Source organism: Paraphaeosphaeria sporulosa (assembly GCF_001642045.1).
Source record: "Paraphaeosphaeria sporulosa strain AP3s5-JAC2a unplaced genomic scaffold CC84scaffold_6, whole genome shotgun sequence".
In the NCBI taxonomy this organism is placed as follows: Eukaryota; Fungi; Ascomycota; class Dothideomycetes; order Pleosporales; family Didymosphaeriaceae; genus Paraphaeosphaeria; species Paraphaeosphaeria sporulosa.
In genome coordinates, this window is record NW_017253365.1 from 2,637,338 (window position 1) to 2,663,051 (window position 25,714).

A 25,714-nucleotide genomic window follows, 5' to 3' on the forward strand; every position below is an offset into this window, starting at 1 on the left:
CCGTAGCCTGGCGGCAACGCGAGGATGGTCTAGGTGTGGCTTACCCATAATAGATACAAAGAAAGCAGAACGCGCGCTGTCAATTGCGGGTGGTTCGTCCGACAGTACCTGTCCAATCCTATACATGGTACAATGATCTCTGCTTTCAAAGAACGCATCTAAGTCTGCAGCCGTCATCGGCAAGATAGTTTACCCAAAATGTTGGCCAGCCGTGTGCTGCCGCCAATTCATCCTCGCCCTTCCTCTCCTCCTCTCGCGACATTTTACAACATTCCCAGGAGATACGCCAGATCGAATATGCAAGCCATTGAGCATACCCCGTCTCATTCGTTAATGGACGACGTGAAGCCCGTACGATCACTGCGGAAAACAAAAAGATCGTATGAATGCCGCTCTGCGCCTACCTCGGACCCGGCTCAGAAAGCAGATATGGAACTACCATCGCCAGCTTCGTCCAATGCTTCTTTGGCGCATGGCAACAAGAGAAGTGCAGCATCCCGAGACGTTGGCAATGGTGTGGACTCGGGGGAATTGAGTGACCCTGAGAACTCGAGAGGAACACGCAGTGCATCCTCATCACCAGGAGAACATGTTTGTCTCTGTCAACCGGAGCCCAAGATACCCCGCCCCCGCAATGGTAAGTCCGATGTTCTCTTTGTGTTCGATGGGGGCTATCGCAGCGCCCGGATGAAACTCCGCGACGAACAAAGAATGCAGCGATTTCGTTTGCGGACATGAAATGGTGGCGGCACTGACCGCATTCTTTTCTTTGTAGCATTTATCCTTTATCGACAGCACCACCAACATGCCATCGCCGCCGCAAATCCTGGACTTCCTAACCCTGACATCTCCAAGATCATCGGAGAGCAGTGGAAGGCAGAGAGCGACGCTGTCAAGAAGGTGTGGCAGGATCTGGCCCAGGTATGTCTGATGATATTCAGGGTCCGACTAGAAGACTGACGCATATCAGGAAGAGAAAGACAGACATCACGAACAATACCCTGACTACCGTTACCAACCACGGCGGTTGGGAAAGCCGCTGAACCCAGCCGTTGCGCACACCACTGTCGACAAGTACCGGTGCCCTAAATGTGGTGGGCGTAGTATTAAGACCCCGTCACCCTCGAGTCCCTACCCAAGCAGTGCAGACACTCCAACTCTGCCACCGCCCAGGTACTCGGAAAGCCTCACCCCGAGCGTCCGCCTGCCCTCTATTATGAACAGTCTAAGCATGGACTCCCCAGCTCGCCGCCGAGGAACCAGCGGTCCGTCCGGCCTGAGCAATATCCAAATCCCGTCCACAGTCCGTGAAGACGGGTATGGCTACACGCCAAACACGCCTGATTCCAAGAGACGTCGTTTCAACCCGTACCCAATGAGCAGCAACGGTGGTCGCAGGCTAGACGGCGCGTACTACCACCACAGCCGCCGTGACTCGCTCCCTCCCCTGCAGATGCGCACCACGCCACCGCAAACAGCCACCATGCCCCAGATGCGCACGCCGCGCGACGTCGGCCGCGGCTCCGTCGATCTCAACCTCATCGTGCCCTCGGCCAACGATCAAAGCCGCAGCGTCGAAGCCATGGTCATGAGCGTGCCGTACACGGTCAAAATCAAAGTCCTAGGGCGCATCACGCCGCCGCTCAAGGAGCCCGGGCCCAGCAGCCCCGCCGTCCAAGTGCGCGGCAGCATCATCGCGGTCGAAGGCGAGGACCAGGCCGCAGTCGCGGAACTGGCGGCGTGGCTCAACGACTTCCTCGCGCGCGACAAGGAGTACGCGCCGCGCGTTGCGGAGCCGCCGAAGGAGCCGGCTGGCAAAGTCGACGTCAGCTTCGAGGACTACTTTGGGCTGATCCAGGAATGGCATGGCCGGAGCAAGGAGATGGTCAAGTACATTACGACGCCTGTTGCACTGTCTAGCCCGCCGATTCCCAGCGTCAAATCCCCAGCGTCGGCGTCGGATACGGACAAGGACGAGACGATGAAGGAGACCACCTCCAACACCACGCCACCCACTTCCCCCGCCCCCTCGGCAAAACCAGTCCTCATACTGCCCTCGTACCAACTCCGCGCAAGCGACGTGTACGCGAGCAGGATCCCGATCCAAGACGTGTACAGCCCGATGGACCACTGGCAGTGGATGGCGACGCTGTGGCGCGGGACGGTGGGGCCAGACTTGACCATCTACATCAAGAGCGCGGACAAGGAGAGCCGGGAGGGCGGGAAGCTGGTCGAGGTCAACGAGGAGGTGCGGTGCATGACGGTGGTGAAGGAGGGGGGTGGGGAGTTTCGGGAGGCGGCGCTGAGGCGGGTGGGGTTCGAGGTGGGCGAGTGGGTGAGGGGGCTGGGTGGGGGCAAGGTCTAGGTGGCAGGACGTGTGCTGTGATGGGACATGTTTGGCCAAGGAGGTGATGGGGAGACGCGTTTCGTGGTGGGATGAAGGCTTTCTTTGATGCGCAGGGCCGGCTGGCGCCCGGGTGTACATGGCGGCTGCGTGGGGTCTTTGGATTGGCATACATAGCGCGACGTCTTCTTGCATATGCACTTGTGATCCATCGGCCGCTTTCTCCATTCCGCATCGTGGTTGTTGTTCTCGGGAGGTGTGGCGGTGCACGTGGGCGCATGGTATTCATGTGGGACGGCAGGGAAAAAGGGAGGGTGGGCAGTGGGTAGGAGGAGGTGCTTGCATGCATGCATGGACTTGCAATTATCTGTTTGCAATTGTCGGCCACTGTGCCGATGCTTCATGGTGGTATTTCCGGAGGTGTGGCGGTTGCACGTGGGCGCATAGTATTTATGTGTGTTAGCAGGGAGAAAGGGTAGGAGGATGTGCGTGGATGCATGCGCTTGCAACCATCGGCTTGCAGTCGTCGGCTTGCAGTCATCGGCTTGCAATTGTCGGTCACTGTACAGGCCTCCATGGTGCTATTTCCGGAGGCGTGGCGGTGCACGTGGGCTTGTCCGCACGTCCCGCAGGCGACCTAGCGCGCTTGCAACGGCGTCTTTCACATGTCCGGCTGGGGCCCGGAGACATCACGCGTCACATGCTTGGGGCTTACGGCTGCCAGTCACAGCAACGCGACCGAGAACAAGGCAACATGGCGGCGGCTGGTGCGGCTTCCACGGCACTCTTCCTCACACTGCAATTGTGTGCTGTGCATCTTGCATCGAGCGGAACAGCCTCCCTTCAGCTTACAGCACGCTTCCGGACGACACCTCCATGAGCGCCACACCACCACGGATAGCGAACTCGAAGCGATAGTGTGCTGTGTAAGAGGACAGGAAGGCGCGAGGCATGATCGACCACGTCGTGGGGCGGCCGTCGGTCAAGTTCCGCAAGATCCAGGTGCTGGCCGTTGTGTCCTTCTGGAGCTTCTACCTGTACCGGTGCGTCTCTCGTCCCCCGTCCCAACCCACGCGCTGACCGCGCAGCAGAGGCGACCGCCACGGCCCGCCGCTCATCCGCCGCCTCTCGTCGCTCGTCTCGCGCAAGCTCACGGCGTGGCAGACGGTCCTCGTCACGCTGCTGTACCTCTACCTCGCCCGCAACTTCGGCAAGCTCGTCGGCCTCGAGAGCCCAGAGCCCCTCGCCAACCTCTACAGCCGCTCCTACTTCCGCGCCACATGGGTCACCACCGCCCTCGACGCCGGCTTCTGGACCGCCATGCGCATCCGCCAGAAGCCCCTCCGCGACATCCTGTCCATCGTCTTCAGCGCCTACTACCTGATCTGCGCCGAGCAGGCCGACGACAAGGTGCGCAAGGTGCGCGCCACGCTGACGGTTGACCATCTGCGCGTCGGCTGGGAGAAGGGCACCACGCCGTATCTGGCGGCGCTGACGAGCCTGCTGAGGCCGCGCCTCATGTGGTATCCGCCGAGGAAGATCCGCATTCCCCGGCCAAAGGACAGCAGCTACAAAGACCCCGTCATTGCGTGGCTGTACTTCAACGGCCCGCTGTCGGCCCTCAAGAAGCAGCACAAGATCGTGCTCGACATCCCCGGCGGCGGCTTCGTCGCCATGAACCCGCGGAACCACGAGGACAAGCTGATGGGCTGGGCCGGCAAGACGGGCCTGCCCGTGCTCAGCCTGGACTACAGGAAGGCGCCCGAGTGGCCGTATCCGTACGCCCTGAACGAGTGCTACGACGTCTACCACTCCATTGTCGCGACGAAAGGCCGCTGCATGGGCTTGTCGGGCGAGCTTGAGCCCAAGATCGTGGTCAGCGGGGACTCTGCGGGCGGGAACCTTGCCGTGGGCATGACGTTGATGATCCTGCAGGCTGCATCCACCGAGACGCGGCGGTGGCAGGGCGAGCGCTCGTTGCCGCCCCCGGTCGGCGTGGTGCTCATGTATCCGGCGCTGGACATGAACATCGGGAATTGGATGACAGACGAGCAGATGGCGCTGATCCGCGACCGCAAGGCCCGCAAGCAGAACCGCCCCATCCTGCGGCACAAGAGCGACGATTACCGACACCTCGCCCCAAACACGCCTGGTGCTTCGGACCATTCCGACAGCGACGACGAGAGCGCGCCGAAGAAGCAAGAGGCCGCCTCCCCGCCCGTGCCCACGAGCGAGAAAGTGCTCACTTCACCTCGGACAGCAATCCACCTGTCCGCCGCACACACCGGCCACGACAGCCACGGCCTCCCCCCACCCACCATCTTGACCAACCTCAACGGCCTCCTCTCCTCACAACCCGTCCAATCCCCCGAACCTGTACGCCCCTTGTCACCTGAGCTATCAAGACAATCCCCACACTCCCAGACGCACCCACCCACCCCTGCCGCACCTCCCGCCACAGCCATAAAAACCCGCCTCGCCATGTCCTCCATGATCTCCTACTTCGGCGACCGCATCCTGACCCCCGAGATGATGCGCGCCATGATCATCCTCTACATCGGGCCGCACAACCGGCCCGACTTCTCTACCGACTATCTCCTCTCGCCGCTGCTCGCGCCGGAATCCCTCTTGGCAAAATTTCCAAGGTGCTGGATGCTGACTGGCGAGCGCGACCCGCTTGTCGACGACACGGTCATCTTCGCGGGGCGGTTACGCCAGGCGAAGCGCGCGGATTTCCAGTATGCAAAGGAGATGGGCCTCGACTGGGCACGTGGGGAGTGGGCCGAGCACGAGTGGGTCAACGTCGATCTCATTCCTGGCATCTCGCACGGCTTCTTGCAGTTCGTAAGCGTGTTCCCCGAGGGCTGGAAATATATCATGCGGTGTGGGAAGTGGATGGTGGAAGCGTTCGACATGGATGAACGCAACGGCTTAGAGACGGCCGCGCCCACGCCGGGGGTAGAGTACGATGTCCTGCACCATCGCCGAAGAGAGAGCGAGAGGAGTGATTACTTTGGGAGTCACCCCGGACTTGTCGAGGCTGTGAATGGGCTCGCGAATTCGAAGAAGGGGCAGGAAAACGGGAGTGCCAGACATCACCGCCGACAGGGCACTGCAGAGAGCAGCGCGGACGACGACAGGCCGCTTGAGATGACGGTGTTGCCGAATCGCAAATCTCCGCCCGGCGTTGGCAAGGTAGGCGGGCAATCCGGCGGTAGAGGGTGGGAGGCGAAGCATATCAAAGGCGGGCGGGCGGTCGGACCTCCCCAGAAGGAGAGGAGCAAAGCCAAGGCAAAGAGGGGACGGAGGAAGAGTCTAGTCAGCCTGGCCAGCGAGGATGATCTGTTGGGCCGGCGGATGAAGGGGTTGACGAGCGGGCTGCGGGGTGCGGAGGAGGACTAGAAGCTGTATATAGGACTGGAAACGAAATAGATGTACATGACATATGCACCGGGAGAGAAGTATCACGTTGATTGTGCATGTCATCGAGGTAAAGGTGCCAACATGACCACACGAGGATACAAACGTGGTTCATGGCTCGCTTCGTCCCAAGATTTCTATCTCCGAAGCCCGCCGGGAGGACTGAAGACTCGCAAAAGCATACTGCACGGCCCGTACGATGCGTGTCTGTTTTGCGAGAGCGAGATCCGGGCTGATGGGGAGACTCGAGACGTCTTCACGTTGTTTGGTGAGGGAGGGGTTGCAGAGGAGCCAGGACGTGTGAGGTTGCGCTTGTTCTTACCACAATGTACCGTGCCTACCTCGCTGTAATCCGCAGAGAAGAGGAGTATCTAGCCAAGGGAGGTATACCTTATCTATCGCGTTCTTTATAGGGTATACCATGGCTATTAGCTTAGCTATAACGCACACAAGTTCAGTTCAAAGATAACGCTTTGCTGATATGAAGAGTTGAGGCTGGAGGTACGCAGTGGCCGTTTGCACATGCGGACTACGCCGCGCCGGATTTTACACGACATCGCCGTCGTGCTTCCAAGGCCTTGCGGTTTCTTGCTACATCGCCACCACCCGGCACCAAAGACAGCGCCAAGCTTCACGTGTTTCTTCTCTGGACAAGGCTGGGCTCATCGGCAGGTCATGCTGCATCGCTCTGGGGAAGTCGTCCTTTCAGCGGGAGCAGGCGCAGCCCCATGGATCCTGGAGGCATCTGGTCCCGGAAACCCATCTCTTCTCACACGCTGGGCATAGAGCCCAGGACCGGACTACCTGGGTAAGGCAAAAACTTGCAGAACCAGCCAGCCGTTGCCTTTTCGTGGTCCCCGGAATCGAAAACGCCATGTGTTTTCGCACCTGATGCAGCATTTGCAACGGCTGGGTGCTTTTCCAGAGACAGATGGGAGGAAGTGCAAGGGTACGATGTCCAGACCTGGATCTGCGGTCGAGTCGATCCCGCACCACCAACACGATCTCGTATCCTCAAACAAGGTGGCCTTGGGACAGATCCTCGGGATTTCTTGTAAACATGTTGCCTCTGGTATCTGGCTGTTGCTGCCCTGCGCGAGAGGCAGTGTCCATGATTACTGTAGAAACGAGCTTGGAACGTGCAAGCACAACATCAACCCGAGCTTCTTCTGTCGACTTCCAACTAGGAAGCCTTAACTGCGCTTGCGCAGCTCGTGTAAAAGGTCCGCTCGACGCAGCCGCTTGCAAAACATGGCACTGATGGAGGAGAACCCACGGATGAGCAGATGCCGGGAAACGCTACCGACGAGCGGTGGAGCGCACATGTCGAGCGTAAGAGCGAGGCTTCGACTCGGCAGCCCTGTTGGACATGCGAGCATGTCAGATCTTATTGGGACAATTGGCCGCTGTTGAAGCTGTATCCGATGACCATGTGCTCGGCACGGCAGCGCTTGTGTCCCCTGAGCGAGGCGGAGTGGTGGACGGGGAAGTGAGGGCTCACGACACTCGTAACGTTCGAGCTGTTGACGCTTCCGTCACTCCGATACAGGTCAAGGCCACCTGGTGGCTGCGATTTGTGCTGTTGCTGGAAGGACTGCGGACTTCGTATTGGCGTCGCGATCGAAGTCGTGAACTGGCGAAGAGGGGCGCTGCACCCCTGGGAGCACCAGCGGGCCGCTCAAGCAGATGCAACGAACCCGCGACGAAGTCTTTCTCTATACCCATCACGTCTCGAGCGTGTGTGGTGTGGCGAGGTGGTGAGGCCATCTGCGTACCGTGGTTACTTGCACTATATCCATAGCTTTTACAAGAGGAGAAAAGAATGAAGTGGAGCATATATACGTATGCGCAGTGCCTACTAGCCCTATCCCTGCCACTCACACATATCAGTTCGGTGGAGCCACTTACCTCCCCGCACCACCCAGCTCAACAGCCCCAGCCCGACCCGTGCCCCCGCCTTGCATTTCGTACACCCATCGCCCTCCGTTCCCACCCGCCGCAGCATGCCCATGGACCTCGTATCTCTCCGGCGCCGTACTCCCCAGCACCTCCGTCGGCGCCGGCGATGCAGCTTGTACCGGCGGTGACGCCGATCCCAGCGGAACTTCCTTCCTCACCACGCCAGGTCTGACCTCCCTTGCTTGGGAAAACGCAGGCGTCTTCTCAGAGATGGGGGAAACATCCTCGCGCACGGGAGCAGGCGCGATGAATCCACTCCCTGCACCAGCGCCGTTGTTGGTCTGCACATGCAGCGGAGCGGGTACCGTGTGCCCCCCTGGGGGAGCGGAGGAGTATTGTGGTGGGGGGTAGGCGGGGGTGCGCTTGCGGCGACGGACGAGAAGGATGGCGATGAGGACGGCGAGGAGGACGCAGAAGATGGCGCCGATGGCGATGCCAGCTTTTGCGGCGGTCGAGAGGGACGCGTTATTGGAGGGGGACGAGTTTGGTGTAGCTGTAGAGGAAGAGGACGAGGCTGGAGCTGGGTTGGGGTTAGTCAGGGTGTCATTTGGAGCATGGGTTGGTGGGATGAATGGGCCAGAAAGGTGCAGGGGTGACCTTATTCTCGAGGAATAGAGTGAGGTGGGTTGAGGTGAAATAGCACCTAGAGACGTAGCACTTAAACGGAAGAGAGGCCAGGTCACTCACCACCAGTATCCGTAGGCCCACTGCTAGGCCTCGTTCTCGTCGCCAACCCAGTCCCACCCGTCACTCCTGGGACGGAAGCCGAGCTTCCAGTTTGGGAACCTCCCGTCTCCAAGGGACTTTCGCTGCTGCTGCTTTCCGTAGGCTGCGCCAGGGCCGTACTTGGCATGGTCATGCCCTCGGGACTAAGGTTTCTGTCGACGCAGTACTGCAGCTGGATGCTGCTAAGAATGGATACATCCGTTGCGGTGTTCATGTCCGCGAACGTGCACGATGTTGAAGCGCATCGCTCGAGCGAGCTGGTTCTCCTGTCGAGGTTGTTCTTCTTGCACCAGCAGCCTGAGTTATCGCAGCCCTATTCAAATTTAGATACGCGGCCTAGTAGGTCAAAGGGGGGGGGGTTTTCGTGAGTTGTACGAACATTGAAAAGGAGAATATGATCGCAGTCGCGCATGCACGGGGCCATCAACTTATAGCCCGGGTACGCGTCGAAGGGCCAGAAGTCATTGTCGAGCTCAGCCATCTTGATTCAATTTCTAGAAATGTTCCATCCAATTCTTGTTCTGAGTATCTAAGGCTGGCAATGATGGCCGATAGTGTTGACAATAGATGAACGGAGAGCAGTAACGAGGCTGGCGATGCCCCCATCTTAAACCGTAGCATCAAACACTCCGAAGCAGCCACACCTGCTCGTATTGATGTGTCTCGGTCAAATATGCCTGTCCGGCGTCAACCCCCCATGCTGCCCAGCGCTTGAACATGGAAATGATCTCTTGATACGAGATGGCTTTCGTGTCGTGCAACGCTATGCATAGTCTGAGTAGCCGAGACAGAATTCCCACATCTACCCCTGCAGACCTACTGCAATAGTATCTGTCTTGGCAGGTGAACTGACTGGATGCGTTGTTGTGGGCGTACCGAGGAGGTCGGAAACAGGACTTTGTGGCGCTCCCGTACGAATGAGGTTGGCCGTACCTCGCTTTACGCGACAACACTCGCTACTGTACTACTATCTCGGAAGCCTTGCTATAATCCCACTTGGTGGAAGCTGCGCATGTGCACTTGTTTTGCGCGTCTGACGTGAATAAGACTGGGTGTAAAGCAAGGAACATGTTCTGAGCGACCACTCTTCGAGCACAAAGCTACGATTTGGCAAGTTGGCCTTTGAGAAAAACTCGCATTCATGCCCACAATGATCGTGTTGGAATACGAAGATGCCGCCAGGGTCAGCCGCCAGGGTCAACGAATGAAAGAAGCTGTGACGGCAGGTACGGGTCTTGGCATACTGGGGCTGGACGGGAAGACTTAGGGCCCGGAAATCGCCATGAATACTGCCGGCTGCGGATCTATTAGCAAAAATATAATTAGAAATGATCTGCACGACGTGCTCTAACATTGGTGGATACGGTGCATGTTTGATTCGTAATTGGGTCGACTACTGGATATATTTCTTCAAACCTCTCAGGCGTTCCTGTGCCGTTTCGAGCACATCGTCGTTCTTGCAGACGGCGAACCGTAGCCAGTCTTCAACTATATGTGCATTACCCGGGGTGAAAAACTCAGTTGGTGGGATAGCTGCGACGCCGACTTCCTTGATGAGGAACCAGCTGAGCTTGAAATCCCGCGGTCGCTCCGCAACGTGCGGGGGGAAGTCATAGTCCTCTGGAAGCTTGACCTTGGACATGTTTACCAGGACAAAATACCCGCCTTCAGGATCCGAGTATGGAAGACCCAGCTCATCCCATATGGTGTTGAACTTGTCCATCTTGGCCTTCATCTCGCGCTTTGACTCTTCCCAGAAATTGTGCGCATCCGCCTGCTCAAAGCCGATGGCGGTCGCTTCTTGCAGGGGTGATACCGAGGAGTAGCATATGCGCGTGTGCGCAGCGGATACGTATTTGATGAGGTGCTCTGGCCCGATCAACCAGCCTACGCGCCAGCCAGTGGCGTAAAAGTTCTTGCCGCCCGAGCCCACCGTGAGCGTGAGCTTCGCCACCTCAGGCGAGAGCGTTGCAACGCGCGTGAACGGAACGTAGTATAGGCGGTCGTAGACTTCGTCGGAGAGGATGATGATGTTGTGCTTGACGCAGATGTCGGCGATGGCCTTGAGCTCGTCCTTTGAGAAGACCTTGCCGATGGGGTTGTGCGGGCTGTTGAGCACGATCATGCGCGTCTTGGGAGTGATGGCCTTCTCGAACTCGGCAATGTCCAGAGTCCACTCGGCCGCAGAGGTTGTCTTGGTCGCGCCTTCCTTTGGTGGGTGCATGGGTACGTAGACAACCTTTCCTCCCGGCATCTCAATGTTGGAAATGTATTGGTCGAAGAAGGGTTCGAAGACAATGACCTCGTCGCCCTGCTCCAGGAAGGCCATGAAGGCGCTCAGCATGCCTTCATTGGCACCGGTGGTGATGGTGACTTCCTTCTCCGGGTCGAGCGTCCGTCCAAAGAAGGGCGAGTATGCGTCTGCGATGGCCTTCTTCAACCGCGGGCGGCCTTTGGTAGGAGAGTACTGGTTGCATTCCACCGAATCGAGGGCCGACTTTGCGGCATCGAGGACGAACTTGGGCGGGTTGTAGCCGAAAAACCCTTGGCCCATGTTCACAATGGGCTTGATTGGGGACGCGGCAGCCGCTTCGTTGACGATGGACCTGGACTGCGCTCAGCACACTTTCCGAGCCCAGTATGAGCATCCACAGACTCACCAGACATCCTGCTTCTGGCCAGCCACGCGTGCGGCCGGCTTGAAGGGGTCTTCGCGCCGTGTAGTAGCAGACATGGCGCGCAGCGGGGTGAGGGCGGGGCTGCTGGAAGCTGTGCTCACGGGTCTCGAGGCGGTTTGGCAGGCAGTGAGGATTCTTCTTGGGGCTGCGGCGGCAATTGTTCGCATGGCCAAGGGTAGCAAAGGCAGTATTGTGGGGGTCTACGCAGCGGCGTGAATAATCATGTTGCGCTCGGCAGGCGCATTGCGTGCTCTGTAGTTTGCGCCGGACAATGCCGTCATCACCCGTCCTCCGAACTCGCGCCGCAAACGCGCGGGACCTCCTCAGCTCTGTGAGCTGTACAATTCCCAACCTGCAGCGCAGCAGGGGAGCCTGTACGCCCAACGTATTTCTCGACTTTCCATCGCCCGTACGTGACTCGAGCTGTCATTCGTTTCTTTTTCCTTGTCCTTGACAGGGAACCAGTCTGCGCTTCGGGTCAGCATGCAATGCTTTTGGCAGCCGTTATAGCTTCACCTCATTCTTGCTGTCAAAGTTTTAATTACACCAGCCTTCCCAGCAGGCAAACCTGCCCATGTTCTGCGCTGTTAATGCGCTGCAGCTGTTCCCTCGCGGCTAGCTTCTGGACGCGTCGAGCTCCCCGCTTAATTTACGCGACGCGGCGTCCAACGCTTCCACTCACCTTCGACCATGGTGGCATGCCCGTTGTGCAATAAGCAAGTCAGCCAGGCCCTCATCAACGAGCACATCGACAGCGGATGCGCCGACCACGTCGTCGACCAGATCGATACGCTCAGCGCACAGAAGACGCACAGCTTCTTCACATCGGGCGCCCGCAAGCCGGGAAGCTCCGCAAGGAATGGCAACCCAACATCGTCGCCCATAGCGCCCCCTGCTATCCCACAACGCCCCAAGACGCCCCCACCTGGCACAAAGCGATTGTTTGACGAGGCCGCCGAGAACCATCCCAATGGAGAGCCGCCGTCGCCCGCCGCGGCCAAGCGGAAGAAGCTCAAGGCTGTTGAGGATGCGCAGCCACTGGCGGAGCGCATGCGGCCCATGAAGCTCGACGACGTCTTTGGGCAGGAGCTGATAGGCCCAAATGGCATATTGAGGGGCATGCTGGAGAGCAACAAGATACCATCCATGGTCCTGTGGGGCAAGTCAGGCACCGGCAAGACCACCATCGCCCGCATCATCGCCAATGCATCCGGCTCCAAGTTCGTCGAGATCAACAGCACAAGCACGAAGCTGGAGGAAGTGCGGCGCATCTTCTTCGAGGCGCTGAAGGACCTGCAGCTCACGGGGCGCAGAACCATCGTCTTCTGCGACGAGATACATCGCTTTTCAAAGACGCAGCAAGACGCCTTCCTAGGACCGGTCGAGAGCGGGACTATCACGCTGATTGCGGCGACGACAGAGAACCCCTCGTTCAAGGTCATAAGCGCTCTCCTCTCGCGATGTCGGACTTTCACATTGGACGAGCTGAGCGACGATGACCTCCTTAAGATTTTACAGCGCGCCATGGCCACCGAAGACTGTACTTCGCCGCTCCTCGACACCGAGATGCTGCGCTACTTCGCTTCCTTCTCAGACGGCGATGCGCGCACCGCCCTCAATCTTCTCGAGCTCGCCATGAGCCTCTCCAGCACACCGAACATCACAAAGGAAGACCTCAAAAAGCGTCTTACGAAGACCTTGGTCTACGACCGCGCCGGCGACCAGCACTACGAGAACATCTCCGCCATGCATAAATCGATCCGCGGCTCCGACCCCAACGCCGCAGTGTACTACCTCACGCGAATGCTCAAGTCAGGCGAGGATCCACGCTACATCGCGCGGCGCCTTGTGGTCGTGGCTTCCGAGGATGTCGGTCTTGCAGACAACGCGCTGCTCTCCCTCGCAACAGCGACCTACAGCGCGTGCGAGAAAATTGGCATGCCCGAGTGCGCCATCAATCTCAGCCACTGCGTCGTCGCGCTCGCCCTCGCGCCAAAGTCCACACGCGCATATCGTGCTCTGCGGGCTGCAGAAGCCGCGCTCCAGGAGCCCGGCGTGGCCGCGTTGCCCATACCGCTCCACCTGCGCAATGCGCCGACGCGGCTGATGAAGGAGATGGGTTACTCCGAGGGCTACAAGTACAACCCGGACTATCTGGACGGAAAGGTGAAACAGGAGTATCTGCCTGAGGGCCTGCGGGGTCGCACGTTCCTCGAGGATGTAGATCTGGGTACGAAGATCGATGAGGACCTGATAGACGACGAGATGCTGCGACCTGAGCTGGAAGACTAGACTGGGAGGCCTGCTTGCGAATTCGTACGTTGGGAGACGAGAGGGCAAGATCTGGTGTGGATTGGATTACAAAGCGTTTGACTAGCGATATAGCGAAATGCGATACCCCATCATCTTTTCCTACCCGCCATTGTACCCCGCATCTATGGCGTACTGCATGGCCAGTCTTCGAGTGGTGGTCGTGAGTACTTGCTGTTACGGATGTTGGGGAAAGCGCAACCATATGGCATTAGCCCTATGCATGCGCCCGTCGGCCCTAGACCAATTCTCACTCTTACATCTCACTTTGCATGCTCAATCGAACCAGACCAGCCCAACCATAATTTCTTGTCAATGATAGGAACAACGATCTGGCCGAACATGCGCAGCTCTTGCAACCTTCAGGGACGGTGGGCGCTGGGGAGGACGTGGTTGTTACTCCTCCGTTAGGATAGCTGATCGATGGCTAAGCTGAGGTAGGATATCGTCTCTAGTACTGTAGATACCTTGAGCATATCTATGTAAAATTAGTCACTACACCGATCTCCCGTTATTGCCCCCCAGGCCAAGGTATTAACGCACCGCAGGCGCCTCCCAGCCAATCCGATTACCCAAGCCTCGGTCCCCGTCGTCTACCCGCCATATTGCATGACCTCTTCATTCCAGCAATCAGGCTATTCTTCCAGCGACTCGCCCCCGGCACCGTACGCGAGATTCCCTATATCGCGCGCATTTGCTCTGCCCGTCGCGGCCTAACCTCATCCAGCAGGAGGATATGGGGACCTGCAGCACATGTGCCGATACAAGCACGCTAAGCTCAGCCGAGGCCGCCCGCGCGTTGGATCGACTGAGCTTGTTTTCCTCTCGACGCTGGGTTCCGCCGACACGATGCCGACTCTGGTCCCTGGACCTGCCTGTTGGAGAGAGATAGGACCTGACATTACCTTGTGGTACGTGCGTGGGCGGTGGGTCCAGGTTGCTGGCTGTCGCGAGACCAGGGGCGGCTAGGACAGACAGGGAAGCTGCGCGGCGTAGCAGTATTGGTGGCATGGGTAGGAAAATGTATAAGATGGACGGACGGACGAGCAAGGGGAGGGCAGCTTGTTGAAGTCAAGTTCTGTCAAGGTATCTACACCGCAGTCATGGTTTCCTCGTCGTTTTTGCTGTTCCTCGCGTCGACTGCTTCGGCGGCGGTGCTAGAGAGCTTGAATGCTGTGCCGGCTGGGTGGCAATACAGCGGTGCGGCGAAGATGGATGAGCCCATTCGTCTTCAGATTGCGTTGAAGCAGGGCGATGTCGAGAAATTCGAGCAAGCAGTCATTGATATGAGCACTCCTGGTAGGTTTGCCCCGGTGTGACATTCAATCCATCCATCTGTGGTCGCCACGGAGGAACAATGGCTCGATGTTCAAAAGCGTGCATGAGTTGGGGCAACGACACTGACTTATTGCAGACCACCCCACGTACGGCCAGCACTTTCAGGACCACGAGGAGATGAAGCGCATGCTGCTCCCCTCAGAGACAACCCTTTCGACAGTGCAGAAATGGCTTAAGACTGGCGGTGTCAGCAACGTCGAGGTTGACTCCGACTGGGTGAATGTCCGCACCACCGTCGGCGTCGCGAACGAGTTGCTCTCTACCAAGTTCGCATGGTATACCAGCGAAGCTTTTGGCAAGCGTCTCCGCACATTGGAGTACTCTGTCCCGGATGAGGTCGCCGGCGAGGTCCTTACGATCCAGCCAACTGTCCGCTTCGGCCAAGGCATCCCTGAGCATGCGACTCACCATGCCATTGACGAGGCGAACATCATGTCTCTTTCAGCCGCCGCTGCCAACACGACAAACTGCGTATGTATAGCCTAATGAGTCATCTCAGCGTACACTAACATGTCCAGAACAAATACATCACCCCGCAGTGCCTGCAGTCTCTCTACAAGATCGACTACAAGCCCGATGCGAAGAGCGGGAGCAAGGTCGCCTTCAACAGCTACCTAGAGGAATCTGCACGCTATTCGGATCTCTCCCTGTTCATCTCCAACATCGCGCCCTACGCTGCAGGCGAGAACTACACCGTCATCACCTTCGAGGGCGGCGTCGACGACCAAACTTCGTCCGCTGACAGCGGCGAGGCTAACCTTGACGGCCAGTACATCGTCGGTATCGCCGCGCCGCTCCCCGTGACCGAGTACATCACTGCCGGTCGCGGTGAGCTCGTCCCGGACCTCACGCAGCCCGACCCCGCAAATAACGGCAACGAGCCGTACCTCGCATTCCTCCAGGACGTCCTGAAGCGCCCGCAGCACGAACTTCCTCAGGTCATGTCTACCTCCTACGGCGAGGGCGAGCAGTCTGTCCCTGAAAAGTACGCAAAGTCCGTCTGCAATCTGTATGCGCAGCTTGGCTCGCGCGGCGTCTCTGTCATCTTTTCCTCCGGCGACTCCGGCGTCGGCAGCGCCTGCCAGACCAACGACGGGAAGAACACCACCCGCTTCGAGCCGCAGTTCCCTGCGTCGTGCCCGTGGGTCACCTCCGTTGGTGGCACGCAGTACCTCGATGAGGAGGCGACTTTCTTCTCCTCAGGCGGGTTCTCGAACTACTGGTCCCGCCCCATCTGGCAGACGCTCGCTGTGGAGGGCTACCTTGCGAAGCTGGGCAAGAAGTTTGCGCCGTACTTCAACCGCTATGGCCGCGGATTCCCAGACGTTGCCGCCCAGAGCGTGGGATATGCCGTCTATGACAAGGGAAAACTGGGCCACTTCGAGGGCACGTCGGCGTCTACGCCTGCCTTTGCGGCCATTGTTGCGCTTTTGAACGATGCCCGTCTTCGGAACAACCTTCCTCCCATGGGATTCTTGAACCCCTGGGTGTACACTGTTGGTCCGGCTGTTCTGAACGATATCCAGAAGGGCGGCAGCACGGGTTGCGATGGGTTGAGCAGGTTCCACGGTGATCCGAATGGTAGCCCGGTGATTCCATATGCCAGCTGGAATGCGACGAAGGGGTGGGACCCTGTGACCGGCTGGGGCACGCCGAACTTTCCCAAGATGCTGAAGGCTGCGGTGCCATTCAGGTACAGGGCGTAGTGAGGTGGAAAAGGCAAATTCTAAATAATATATGTACATAGTATACTCACGAATAATGTACAACGATTGTATGAGTGAGCTGTACTTAGAGCGGGTACCACCCGGTTGGCGTTTGCGCTTCATAGAAGTGCACGATAGTATTTTAGGGTTTCCAGCGCGTTTGATTGTGTGGGAGGTGTTTCCTGTTGGTACTAGCTTGTCACTCTTACACTACAATTCCAACAGTCATCATTCGCGTTTGGACTCACTATCCATTCGCTCCCAGCAGTTACGAGTCAAGTCTCCTTTAGGTCGAGATTGGCCAAGTAAATTTTGCGATCATTGCGCACTGCCCGCTGGTCCATCATGTTGCCTTGTTTTTGAGAGGTCATTATAAATCATGTCAGTGATTATCAGCCCGCCGATGTCACAAACATGGCAAAAGGCTGTTAGCGCGTCCGCCAGTCTGGTATGGCAGCTTTCTGACAGCGAGCCGTCCCAACGTCGTACTGCACTTGGTCATCGTTACCGCAACAACACCAGTCTCTGAACATCATCAGCCTCGTTTCGCCCTCTATCAGTTTGTCACTTCACAGGCGCCTTCGTCGCGCTAATCCCACAAAATCGCATCGTGTCTGTTCCCGAATCATATGTTATCCGACTCTTACATTTCCATTGGATCGATGCCTAGATCGAGGCATTGGAGTGGCAGTGGCGCCGTTAGCATTGGGCACCAAGAGCCAGTACTGGTAGTGCTCAACACGGCCTCTGGCACGACAAATCAGCATGCAAATCGCACCACCGCCTAGTGCGCATACAATAGCGCGGTCTCAAGAAGAAATACGGTAGCCTCGGTATGCAGTACCCGCACGGTGTCCTGTCAGACACCAGTCACTCACCATGGCGCTCACTTCCTTGAGCCTCCTCATCGCCACATTAGCACTCGTTCGAGCCACCCAGGCTGCACGAGAGGCTTTGTTTCGTGAGGCTTTGTGGGAGCCCCAAGGATGCTACGTGGATTCCGTCTCCAGGTGTGCATTGGCTCAGGAGCGCGTTCTATGACACCAAAGAAATGACGATGGAGGTTTGTCTGAACTATTGCACCGCCGGTGGGTATCCATATGCTGGCCTCGAGTACTCTCAGGAGTGTTGTGTGAGTTTCCCACAACCAGCACTGTTTCCAAGCCGACACTAACTTTTGAACTTCCAGTGTGGTCTCGTCAATCGTTCTCCGAGAGAAGCAAATGCTACCGACTGCAATCAGCTCTGCTCGAGAAGCAATCAGGAGATCTGCGGTGGGCCGGAGAGACTCTCTCTATGCGCGCGACCAATCCCTGAGCCCAGCGCCAACCCGGGCATCAATGGCTACCAGTCGCTGGGCTGCTGGACTGACAACATTATAAACCATGTGCTTAGCCACTTTACCATCATGCCGGGAGGCCCAAAGAGTATGTTTATTGCAGCACGTACTACTGCCTGTTTACTTCGCAAAGATACCCCTTGGCGGGACTCGAGTATGGTGGAGGTATGTGATGCTGTTGAATTACAGTTCATCGACCTGATACGAGCAAGAATGCTGGTGCGATGACCACTATCAAACAAAGACTACCCTTGCGATCAACTGCGATATGCCGTATCGTGGCAACATGAGCGAGCTATACGGCGGGGCATTGGTCTTTGAGCTCTACGATCTTGCGACTGCACCACAATTAGTGCCAGTTCCCACCACGCTCCTCCCAGCAAACACTACTATGGCCGTCCCCACTACGGCCCTTGAAAGAACTACAACGCTGCTTGTATCCACGCAGACCATGCCATAAGGCACAGTCTCTGCAATCGTTGAGTCGCTGATAGCCACTATCGTCGCTCCGGGGACCACCAGAAGGTTAATGGGGCTGAGACCTCCCGTCGCAGAGATGTCTTCGTCTACACCGATACTTACAGCGACCCGCAGCGACGTAGTACCGAAGCCGGCTCTGTCGGCTGTGCCCGTTCTCACGCTCGTACCGTCCATAGTATCTATGGTCAATTCCGCGCTCCTAAACAGCACTTCCTCAGCCACTATTTCGACGTCTCCCCCGCCCATGCTCACACCAACACCCATTACCCGGGTACCTCTTCTACCCACCATACTCCTCTCAACCTCTACTGCCCTCCCCCTTCCTCTCGTCCCCGCTCTAACGAACCTCCTAACAAACTCTATCTTCACACATCCCTCATGGCAGAGCGTCATCAACCCTCTATACGGCGACTACTTCAACCTCCTCGGCAGCGTCGTCACCTCCGGCCCGGTATCTGCATGCATCATGGCGACAAAGCCCGTCCGGCCCCCCGCCCCGCGCTCTTTATGCCTCCAGCAGCCTATCTCCATCGCCTCGGCGGGGACTTACAAGCTCACGCTCGCCATTGGCCGGCAGATCCTTCACGGCACATGCAAACCCATTCCATCGACCGACCACCTGCAGTATAACGTCTACTACGACAGCACCCTACTCGGGGGATTGCGCGGTGGATGGCGCGTTTGGGAAGTATGATCAAGTGGTGAACACGGTGATGGTGCCGTATAAGGATGTCGGGGAACACAGTGTGGCGGTCTGTGGAGTGTTTAGTAGGGATGCTACCTTTGGGCTTGCTAGGATTGTCATTTACAGTGTCGAGTTTGAGGGACCGATGAAGGGGGGAGGTAGATGCGGGAAGCGGGAACGAGAATGGGAATGGAAATGGGAGTTTCGGAGGACCCGCCTGCGATTTGGTGATGGAGGTTCTGCAGATCTGTGCGCTTGTGTTTGTGTGTATCGATCGTTTTGCACGTCCGACAGTGGTCTGTCGCATTTCTGCAATGCTCGGCCATTTTTCTTATCGAACAAGGACAAGCTGCGTGCTGCGGGAACTGGCAATAAACTCGGATCGCACTCCGCGAGATTACATGTCGCGGCGTGCCTTGTTCAAAGCCGCACGCCGTGAAGCTGTAGTCTTTTGCCCCAATGCGGTTTACCGTGTGATTCGTGCGCCGGTCTTACGCTTCCCCTTTTCTAGGCTAAAGGTGGCCCGTGGTAGTGCAGCGCGCTCAACAGGGATCGGAGCAGAGTAAATGAAGCAGAGCTCTCAAGGAGTTTCTCACCCAGTATCACATTGGAACCAGATGTTGTTACTGTAGGAAAAGAGGTATCGAAATGGTATATTTAGTAGGACAAGAGAATGTGAGGCTGCGCATCGGCTGCATTGTGGGGCTACCCAAGGAGGCCTGGCGCGGGGCCAAGGGGGCTAAAATCCGTATACGGAGGTCGCACTACCGAGGAAGTTATTATTGGATCTTTACAACTCCTAGACGGAGGCATAGAAGTACGTATATACTCTGCGCCCGAGTCAAGTTTCGAGAATATTGGTACCTTTTCTTGATTACTAGAACTAACTTCTGATCCACACTTTCGTTACGGTCGCTATGCTAGGACGCGTCCTACTTCTGACCGCGAGCCTTCTGTCGCTGGCATCAGCAGAATGGGTCGACTACGATAGGCCTTCTATCTACTCCAAGTCAACGCAGTATACAGTGAAAGTCAACGGCACCTTCGCGAATACCGTCAACTATGCAGACTACGACTACGTCCAGCTGTCTATGAGCGAAGGGTCCAACACTGAGTTCCGCATTGCCACGGCATCTGGATCCAAGATCACCGGAACGCCAGTCATCTCCCCCAAGCAACTACCGATCGACTACAAAGTCGATGGGAACGAATTGATCTTCAACCTGAAGAAGGTCCACTACATCATCCTCAAGCTGAACAATTTGAAGGAGCTGGTACTTATGATCGACCGCATGGAGGACGGTGCGCCCCCTTCTAAAGGAACAGGCATCATGAACGTGCTCAACCATGGTGCCGACAACAAGGGAAGCGCCGTTACAGATGGTATCCAGAAGGCCCTCGATGCTGCTGGCAAGAAGCCCGGAACCACCGTCTACGTACCGCCCGGCCTATACCTCGTCGGAAACCTGATAATCCCGAGCCAGACGTCCCTATACCTCGCCGGCGGCTCAGTTCTGCGCATGACAGGCAAGAAAGCAGACTACAAAGTGCTTTACACCAAATCTGACCTCGGCGACGGCACATGGTGGATCCGCACCGCCTTCGACTCCAAGGACATCCGCATTTTCGGCCGCGGCACCATTGACGGCAACGCCGAGGCCATGAAGAAAGACAAGCTCATTGCATCCATGGTGGTCCCGGTCGGCACGACGAACTTCAAGATGGACGGCGTCCTCGTGCGGGACTCGTCGTTCTGGGCTGTGATCCCGACGCAAGTCACAGGCGCGAAGCTCACGAACATCAAGATCCTGAACAACATCAACGGCAAGCAGAACGACGGCATCGACGTGCAAGAGTCTAGCGACGTGAAGGTCTGGCGCGCCATCGCCATCGCAAACGACGACAGCTTTTCCACCAAAACCTGGCTGAAGGACGTCGGCACCACGGTGCCGTTCCCGTACGACCCGCGCCCGCTGCGCGACGTGTCCTTTGACCAGTGTCTCGCCTGGACGCGCTGCTACGGTTACAAAGTCGGGCAGGGCGTCTACACGGACCAGACCAACGTCGTCTTCAAGAACAGCGTCGTGTACTACGGCGGCGTCGGCCTCGGCATCGACCACAAATTCGGTTCTGGCACAGCGCGCAACATTAGCTTCGTGAACATGGATCTTGAAAGGCTGGCTGGGGAGCCCGGAGGCACGGGCACGTGGTTGGCGGTGTTTGTGGAGAATGTCAAGAAAGGTGTTGGTCCGATCGAGGATATCACGGTGCAGAACGTGCGCGCGAGGAGCACCGGGAAGTACCATGGGAAGTTGGCTGGGTATAATGAGAGTTCGTACCTGGATGGGGTGGTTATTTCCGATGTTTATATGCTGGGGAATAAGACGGCGGCGAAGACGTTGGCGGAGCTGGATATCAAGTGGACGCAGTTCTCGAAGAACGTGCAGATTAAGAACTCGAAGTGAGCTGGCAGGAGGGTTGTCTTTCTGGGCGATGAGCCGGCGTTTAAATAGTCTGAGATTGGTCATATATAGAGTACGAATATCGTTTTAGATGGTACATAAGTGCTATCTCCTCTGCAGTCTTCAATGCTAATCAATCTACTGATTTTCGGCGATGCATGTTGTGAAGAGCTAATACGTGCTCCAGCCGTGGGCTGCGAGATCAGACTTTCCAGGTACCAAGTTTCTTACCCAGGAGATACGTTGCGACAATGAGGAATGCAGCTCCGACAATCGAGCCAATTCCCCCGAAGAGTATTAAACCCGAATAATTCGTACCGCGCTGTCGATCCAGTATGGCACCCATGATCGGTAGTCCCGTAACGTTGCTACTGAAAGTCAGTCGCTGGTCGCACGTGCATCCCATTGTTGCAAAACCTACGCAATCGACATGATAATCTGAAACGTCCCGAAGCGCCGCCCGAGCGTCTCGATACTACCAGACTTCGCCACGCAAGGCATGAGTAGGGAGACGAAGGCGCCACTGGTGAAACCATATGCCACAGCGAACACAATAGTACCTGTGTGGTTAGAATGATAGTTGAACGGTAGCCAGAGAGCAAGCATGCAGACTCCGCTTAATCCAGCGCTCATTGTGACGATGTTGAAGGAGCCGATGTAGTCTGCAAAGTACGGAGGTATAGTTCGTCCGAAGATCGAGGATGCACTGTTCTTTGTCAGCACTGAATATGCTCAGTTGACCTAGAGAGCCAGGATGATGATGTACTTGACGATGGAGATCAGATACAATGCCAGCGTGGAAGAGAAACCGTGTTCTTGCGCCATGCTGGGGAGGTAATCGAGCGGAGCGAAAACGACCCACCTAAAGCACTGTCAGTAAAATTCTCGTTCATTCCCAGATACATTTGACTTACATCCCAAGAAAAGCCCCGACCGTGAATATCGCGAATTGCTTTTCCTTGAACAACGTCAAGTCAAACCATTGTACACCCCAGTCCCACTTCTTCCGCGGCAGTCTCGAAGTGATGAGAAAGCAAGATGCTAGCATGAGAACGCCGATCATGAGTGCTGTGTATCGAATAGCTCCGTAGAAGCCAACCTGGTCCATCACCCGAGGGAAGAATATGGGGAAGATGACTCCTCCTTGCAAATCGTTAGTGACGTCCCCGATGCGATGAGATGGTTGCTTACCAAGGCTACTCCCAGTGGTAGCTATGCCAGTGGCCAACGAACGTCGCCGAACGTGCCACTGGCCAAGACAGACCATCGATGTTGTGAACACCCCTCCAGCCCCGACGCCAAATCCCAATCCTTGTGCCAAAAAGATTTGGTAGTATTTGTCGGCCAGGCTCGTCATGCAGAGCGAGAAGACACAAAGCAACGAGCAAGGATAGAGTACGCAGGCGGGACCATAAGTGTCTACGAGTCGACCGAAGATGGGACCCGGAGCCCACATCAAGGCGAGCTGTACAGCAAAGATCCAGGATATGTCGGACGGAGTATAATTGCGGAGCGTCGTGGCTTGGTAGGTGACTTGAAATACACCGATGCTGATTGTATGAGCAATGACTGTCGACACAGAGAACGAGAACGTACGCGTTAAGGAAACCGAACGTGCAAAAAATGGAGAGAAATGCGCCTAGAACGCAAAGCCATGCTTGTGTCCCACCCTCTGCAGGTAACTCTAACTGCTTTTCTGCTGCTTGGGCGGTCTCAGTTGGGGAAGTGTCGCTCATCATGTGCTCGGAAGCGACTGGGATCGGATGAATGCATCGTCGTAGCCAAGTCCAGGGCTCTTCCTCTTATACGGTCTCTGGGAAGCATCCTAAGTCCCATATTATTCAGGTCGAACACGTGACTTGCATTGGAGATGTGCGTGTGGATCTTAGCGGCGGCCGACGGGTATGGGGCGTCAAGTCTGGAGTCAACCAATCAGCGTTATGACATCAAAGTGCGACCAATCAGAGAAGGATGACAAATTGCGCGACGCAGCCCTACAACTAGCGGCGGCCGACACTCAGCAACTGCCTTCACCAACTTCTATTCCGGATGCTTGACCAAGCGAGTGACGCAAAAATGATTAAGTAAGAGCTTAACTGGCGGCGCGGCCGAACTCTCATTTCAGTCCCGCAGTGCGGCCGCTCCTACATCACCCACGCACGTCTCCAAAACATATCGACGTTCATCGTTTCGGAGCGTCTTAGCACCCAATCCCAAAGCTGCGGACCGGTTTCCTGTGGGTCAATCGACACAACAATGATAGCGGCATGCTGAGACATATACCTAGTCGAGTAATTGTCACAGTACCAGGCGCATGCCGATGGTTGCACCTCAAGTCTGTCTTACCTGCAAGGGTAGGAAGAAAAGATGTGACAAGCAACTACCTAGTTGCGGTTATTGTGAGCAGTATGTATATCACTTAGTAGTGTATATTATGTTGTTCCGCGTATTGTGGTACCGCAAGTACACATTTTGAGAGAGTGGATTGCGAGGGTTTGGCACGATTCGACTGGGAACCAAGGTCACTACATGTGCTTGCTGACATGGTCCAGGAACAACAAGACATGCTGCTACGAGTATGGCGGAACACCGCACTCACTGTCACCAACCCAAGCCACGGAGAGTCCAGTGGCTCATACGCCACCACAGATCGCTTCGCCTGCCTCAATCGGTTCTATTCACGACGCGCGGTTTCTTGATGCGACAATACCGCGAGAAGTGATGCAAATCATCGATGCGACTCAGCAATCCATCCACGACATAAGCTCACGATATTTCAATGGGATCCATCTATGGGTCCCTTTCCTATGCCCAGACCGCTTCGGCAAAGATCTTTTCCAATTCCAAGCTGTCCCAACTGCGCAATTCTCTTTACTCCTTCTTTGCATGTGTTTGGTCACGTACGATCCGCCGGAGGATCAACCACCGCCAATCGACCAAAACGTCCTCTACTTTCACGCCAAAACATTGTTCACTCAGATTCAACTATTGACAATACCATCTACTCACCACATACAAGCTGGGCTCCTGATATCAGTCTACGAATATGCACATGGACGACCCGGCAGCGCCCTTTTGTCCACTGATATTTGCGCGCGTATGGCGTATAGAATCGGCATGAACAAAAAGCACGATAGCCTAGGCTGGAGCGAGGCTTGGAACACTTGGTGGGCAATCGTCATCTTCGAAAGGATCTTCTACTGCGAATCTACGTTGACCGATATTCCCTTGGTCACAGTCGCGCCAGACGAGACGGCTCTCCTGCCGCATGAGGTCGGTGACTGCACCCGTGGATCTAGTCTGAATCCAGGCTTCCGAGTTGCGCCAGTGAGCCAATCAGGAATCGGTTGTCTAGGCCGCGCAGCACAGGCGGCTTACCTGCTCGATCGTGTTATCCATACTATCAAGGCCACCTCCGTACCTACGACTGACCGGATAGCCCACCTCATCTATCTGGATGGAGAACTCCAGAGTCTGCTCTCAATTGTCATGAAAAAATGTCATGGTTTACGCGGAGGACACTGCGGGGCTGTTGGGTCATCAATCAGGTTCGTAGACTCCAGGACCCAAAGGCGCAAGCAGCGCGACTCGTATTTCGTGGCACCTCACTAGGAATTCTCGGTCAATAACACCTACAAACAGAGCTCTTTCCATGCTTCACCAACATATCCTACACCTCGAAGCCACAGCGATCGATTCCAGATGGCGAAACCATTCGCAAGCAGCATTAGACACCGTAGCCCAGATGATTGTAGACATCTCTCGAAGTCATCGCGGTATAACCTCCTCCAAGATTGACATTATATCTCCGGTTTGCAATTACGTCATTCGACATACCTTGCAGTATATCTACGTAAAGCGCTACGAGGATAGCCAAGCCTGGTTCGATGATTCTGATGCCCTCCGAGAATCACTGGCGAAGTTGGACCGCCGCTGGTCTTTCGAAATGGGCACCTTTGCGAACACTGAAACGAAGGGCTCTGTAACGTCAATCGACGTACAATCATGAGCCAAGAGCTCTGTATCACCCAAAGAATTAAATGGGCCGGGATTGTCTATCGACGTATATTGCTGCCGCCCGAAGCAAACGCTGCAATTGCCTATCCTCGCCTTACATGCGCGTAGGCCACCTTATGAATCATCAAGACCCTCAATATACGTCGGACAGCCTCGCAGATGAAGCAAAGGGCGTATAGCGTACCCCGGCGTGGGCCTTGCGCTACGCTGGGCTTAGTGCGACACAAAGTCCGATGCGCACCGCGAAGTC

General features: G+C 56.5%; 10 protein-coding genes across 10 annotated transcripts; 7 read left to right on the top strand and 3 right to left on the bottom strand.

Annotated features, from left to right (window-relative positions):
- Window positions 1–198: 198 nt before the first annotated feature.
- On the top strand, window positions 199–2,365 carry CC84DRAFT_1094566 (uncharacterized protein; the record flags this gene model as incomplete). Its single annotated transcript, XM_018174569.1, has 3 exons — window positions 199–637; window positions 776–921; window positions 971–2,365. The coding sequence occupies 3 exons, from the start codon at window positions 199–201 to the stop codon at window positions 2,363–2,365; spliced, it is 1,980 nt and encodes a 659-aa protein (XP_018035668.1).
- Window positions 2,366–3,026: 661 nt separating this feature from the next.
- On the top strand, window positions 3,027–5,801 carry CC84DRAFT_1165593 (alpha/beta-hydrolase). Its single transcript, XM_018178753.1, has 2 exons — window positions 3,027–3,387; window positions 3,436–5,801. Exons 1-2 carry the CDS (start codon window positions 3,296–3,298, stop codon window positions 5,744–5,746), a joined length of 2,403 nt encoding a protein of 800 aa, XP_018035669.1. The 5' UTR covers window positions 3,027–3,295; the 3' UTR covers window positions 5,747–5,801.
- Window positions 5,802–6,890: 1,089 nt separating this feature from the next.
- On the bottom strand, window positions 6,891–8,930 carry CC84DRAFT_1206740 (uncharacterized protein; the record flags this gene model as incomplete). The annotated part of the gene is made up of 4 exons (XM_018182049.1): window positions 6,891–7,634; window positions 7,673–8,243; window positions 8,411–8,762; window positions 8,829–8,930. The coding sequence occupies 4 exons, from the start codon at window positions 8,928–8,930 to the stop codon at window positions 7,262–7,264; spliced, it is 1,398 nt and encodes a 465-aa protein (XP_018035670.1). The 3' UTR covers window positions 6,891–7,261.
- A 912-nt stretch (window positions 8,931–9,842) lies between these two features.
- On the bottom strand, window positions 9,843–11,183 carry CC84DRAFT_1093527 (PLP-dependent transferase; the record flags this gene model as incomplete). Its single annotated transcript, XM_018174519.1, has 2 exons — window positions 9,843–11,055; window positions 11,110–11,183. The coding sequence occupies 2 exons, from the start codon at window positions 11,181–11,183 to the stop codon at window positions 9,843–9,845; spliced, it is 1,287 nt and encodes a 428-aa protein (XP_018035671.1).
- Window positions 11,184–11,817: 634 nt separating this feature from the next.
- On the top strand, window positions 11,818–13,419 carry CC84DRAFT_1177372 (P-loop containing nucleoside triphosphate hydrolase protein; the record flags this gene model as incomplete). The annotated part of the gene is made up of 1 exon (XM_018180281.1): window positions 11,818–13,419. One exon carries the CDS (start codon window positions 11,818–11,820, stop codon window positions 13,417–13,419), a length of 1,602 nt encoding a protein of 533 aa, XP_018035672.1.
- Window positions 13,420–14,540: 1,121 nt separating this feature from the next.
- Window positions 14,541–16,481, top strand: CC84DRAFT_1094151 (subtilisin-like protein; the record flags this gene model as incomplete). Its single annotated transcript, XM_018174549.1, has 3 exons — window positions 14,541–14,736; window positions 14,852–15,246; window positions 15,294–16,481. The coding sequence occupies 3 exons, from the start codon at window positions 14,541–14,543 to the stop codon at window positions 16,479–16,481; spliced, it is 1,779 nt and encodes a 592-aa protein (XP_018035673.1).
- An 879-nt stretch (window positions 16,482–17,360) lies between these two features.
- Window positions 17,361–18,994, top strand: CC84DRAFT_1248224 (uncharacterized protein; the record flags this gene model as incomplete). Its single annotated transcript, XM_018184254.1, has 4 exons — window positions 17,361–17,442; window positions 17,492–17,613; window positions 17,671–17,908; window positions 18,288–18,994. 4 exons carry the CDS (start codon window positions 17,361–17,363, stop codon window positions 18,992–18,994), a joined length of 1,149 nt encoding a protein of 382 aa, XP_018035674.1.
- Window positions 18,995–19,902: 908 nt separating this feature from the next.
- On the top strand, window positions 19,903–21,488 carry CC84DRAFT_1206744 (pectin lyase-like protein; the record flags this gene model as incomplete). Its single annotated transcript, XM_018182050.1, has 1 exon — window positions 19,903–21,488. One exon carries the CDS (start codon window positions 19,903–19,905, stop codon window positions 21,448–21,450), a length of 1,548 nt encoding a protein of 515 aa, XP_018035675.1. The 3' UTR covers window positions 21,451–21,488.
- Window positions 21,489–21,549: 61 nt separating this feature from the next.
- CC84DRAFT_1148649 (MFS general substrate transporter) lies at window positions 21,550–23,243 on the bottom strand. The gene is made up of 6 exons (XM_018176646.1): window positions 23,044–23,243; window positions 22,639–22,997; window positions 22,362–22,590; window positions 22,214–22,309; window positions 21,869–22,153; window positions 21,550–21,815 (listed from the first exon to the last, which is right to left on the bottom strand). Exons 1-6 carry the CDS (start codon window positions 23,184–23,186, stop codon window positions 21,650–21,652), a joined length of 1,278 nt encoding a protein of 425 aa, XP_018035676.1. The 5' UTR covers window positions 23,187–23,243; the 3' UTR covers window positions 21,550–21,649.
- Window positions 23,244–23,498: 255 nt separating this feature from the next.
- CC84DRAFT_834635 (uncharacterized protein) lies at window positions 23,499–25,502 on the top strand. Its single transcript, XM_018187591.1, has 4 exons — window positions 23,499–23,683; window positions 23,735–23,853; window positions 24,000–24,995; window positions 25,090–25,502. Exons 2-4 carry the CDS (start codon window positions 23,762–23,764, stop codon window positions 25,454–25,456), a joined length of 1,455 nt encoding a protein of 484 aa, XP_018035677.1. The 5' UTR covers window positions 23,499–23,683; window positions 23,735–23,761; the 3' UTR covers window positions 25,457–25,502.
- The last annotated feature ends 212 nt before the right edge of the window (window positions 25,503–25,714 follow it).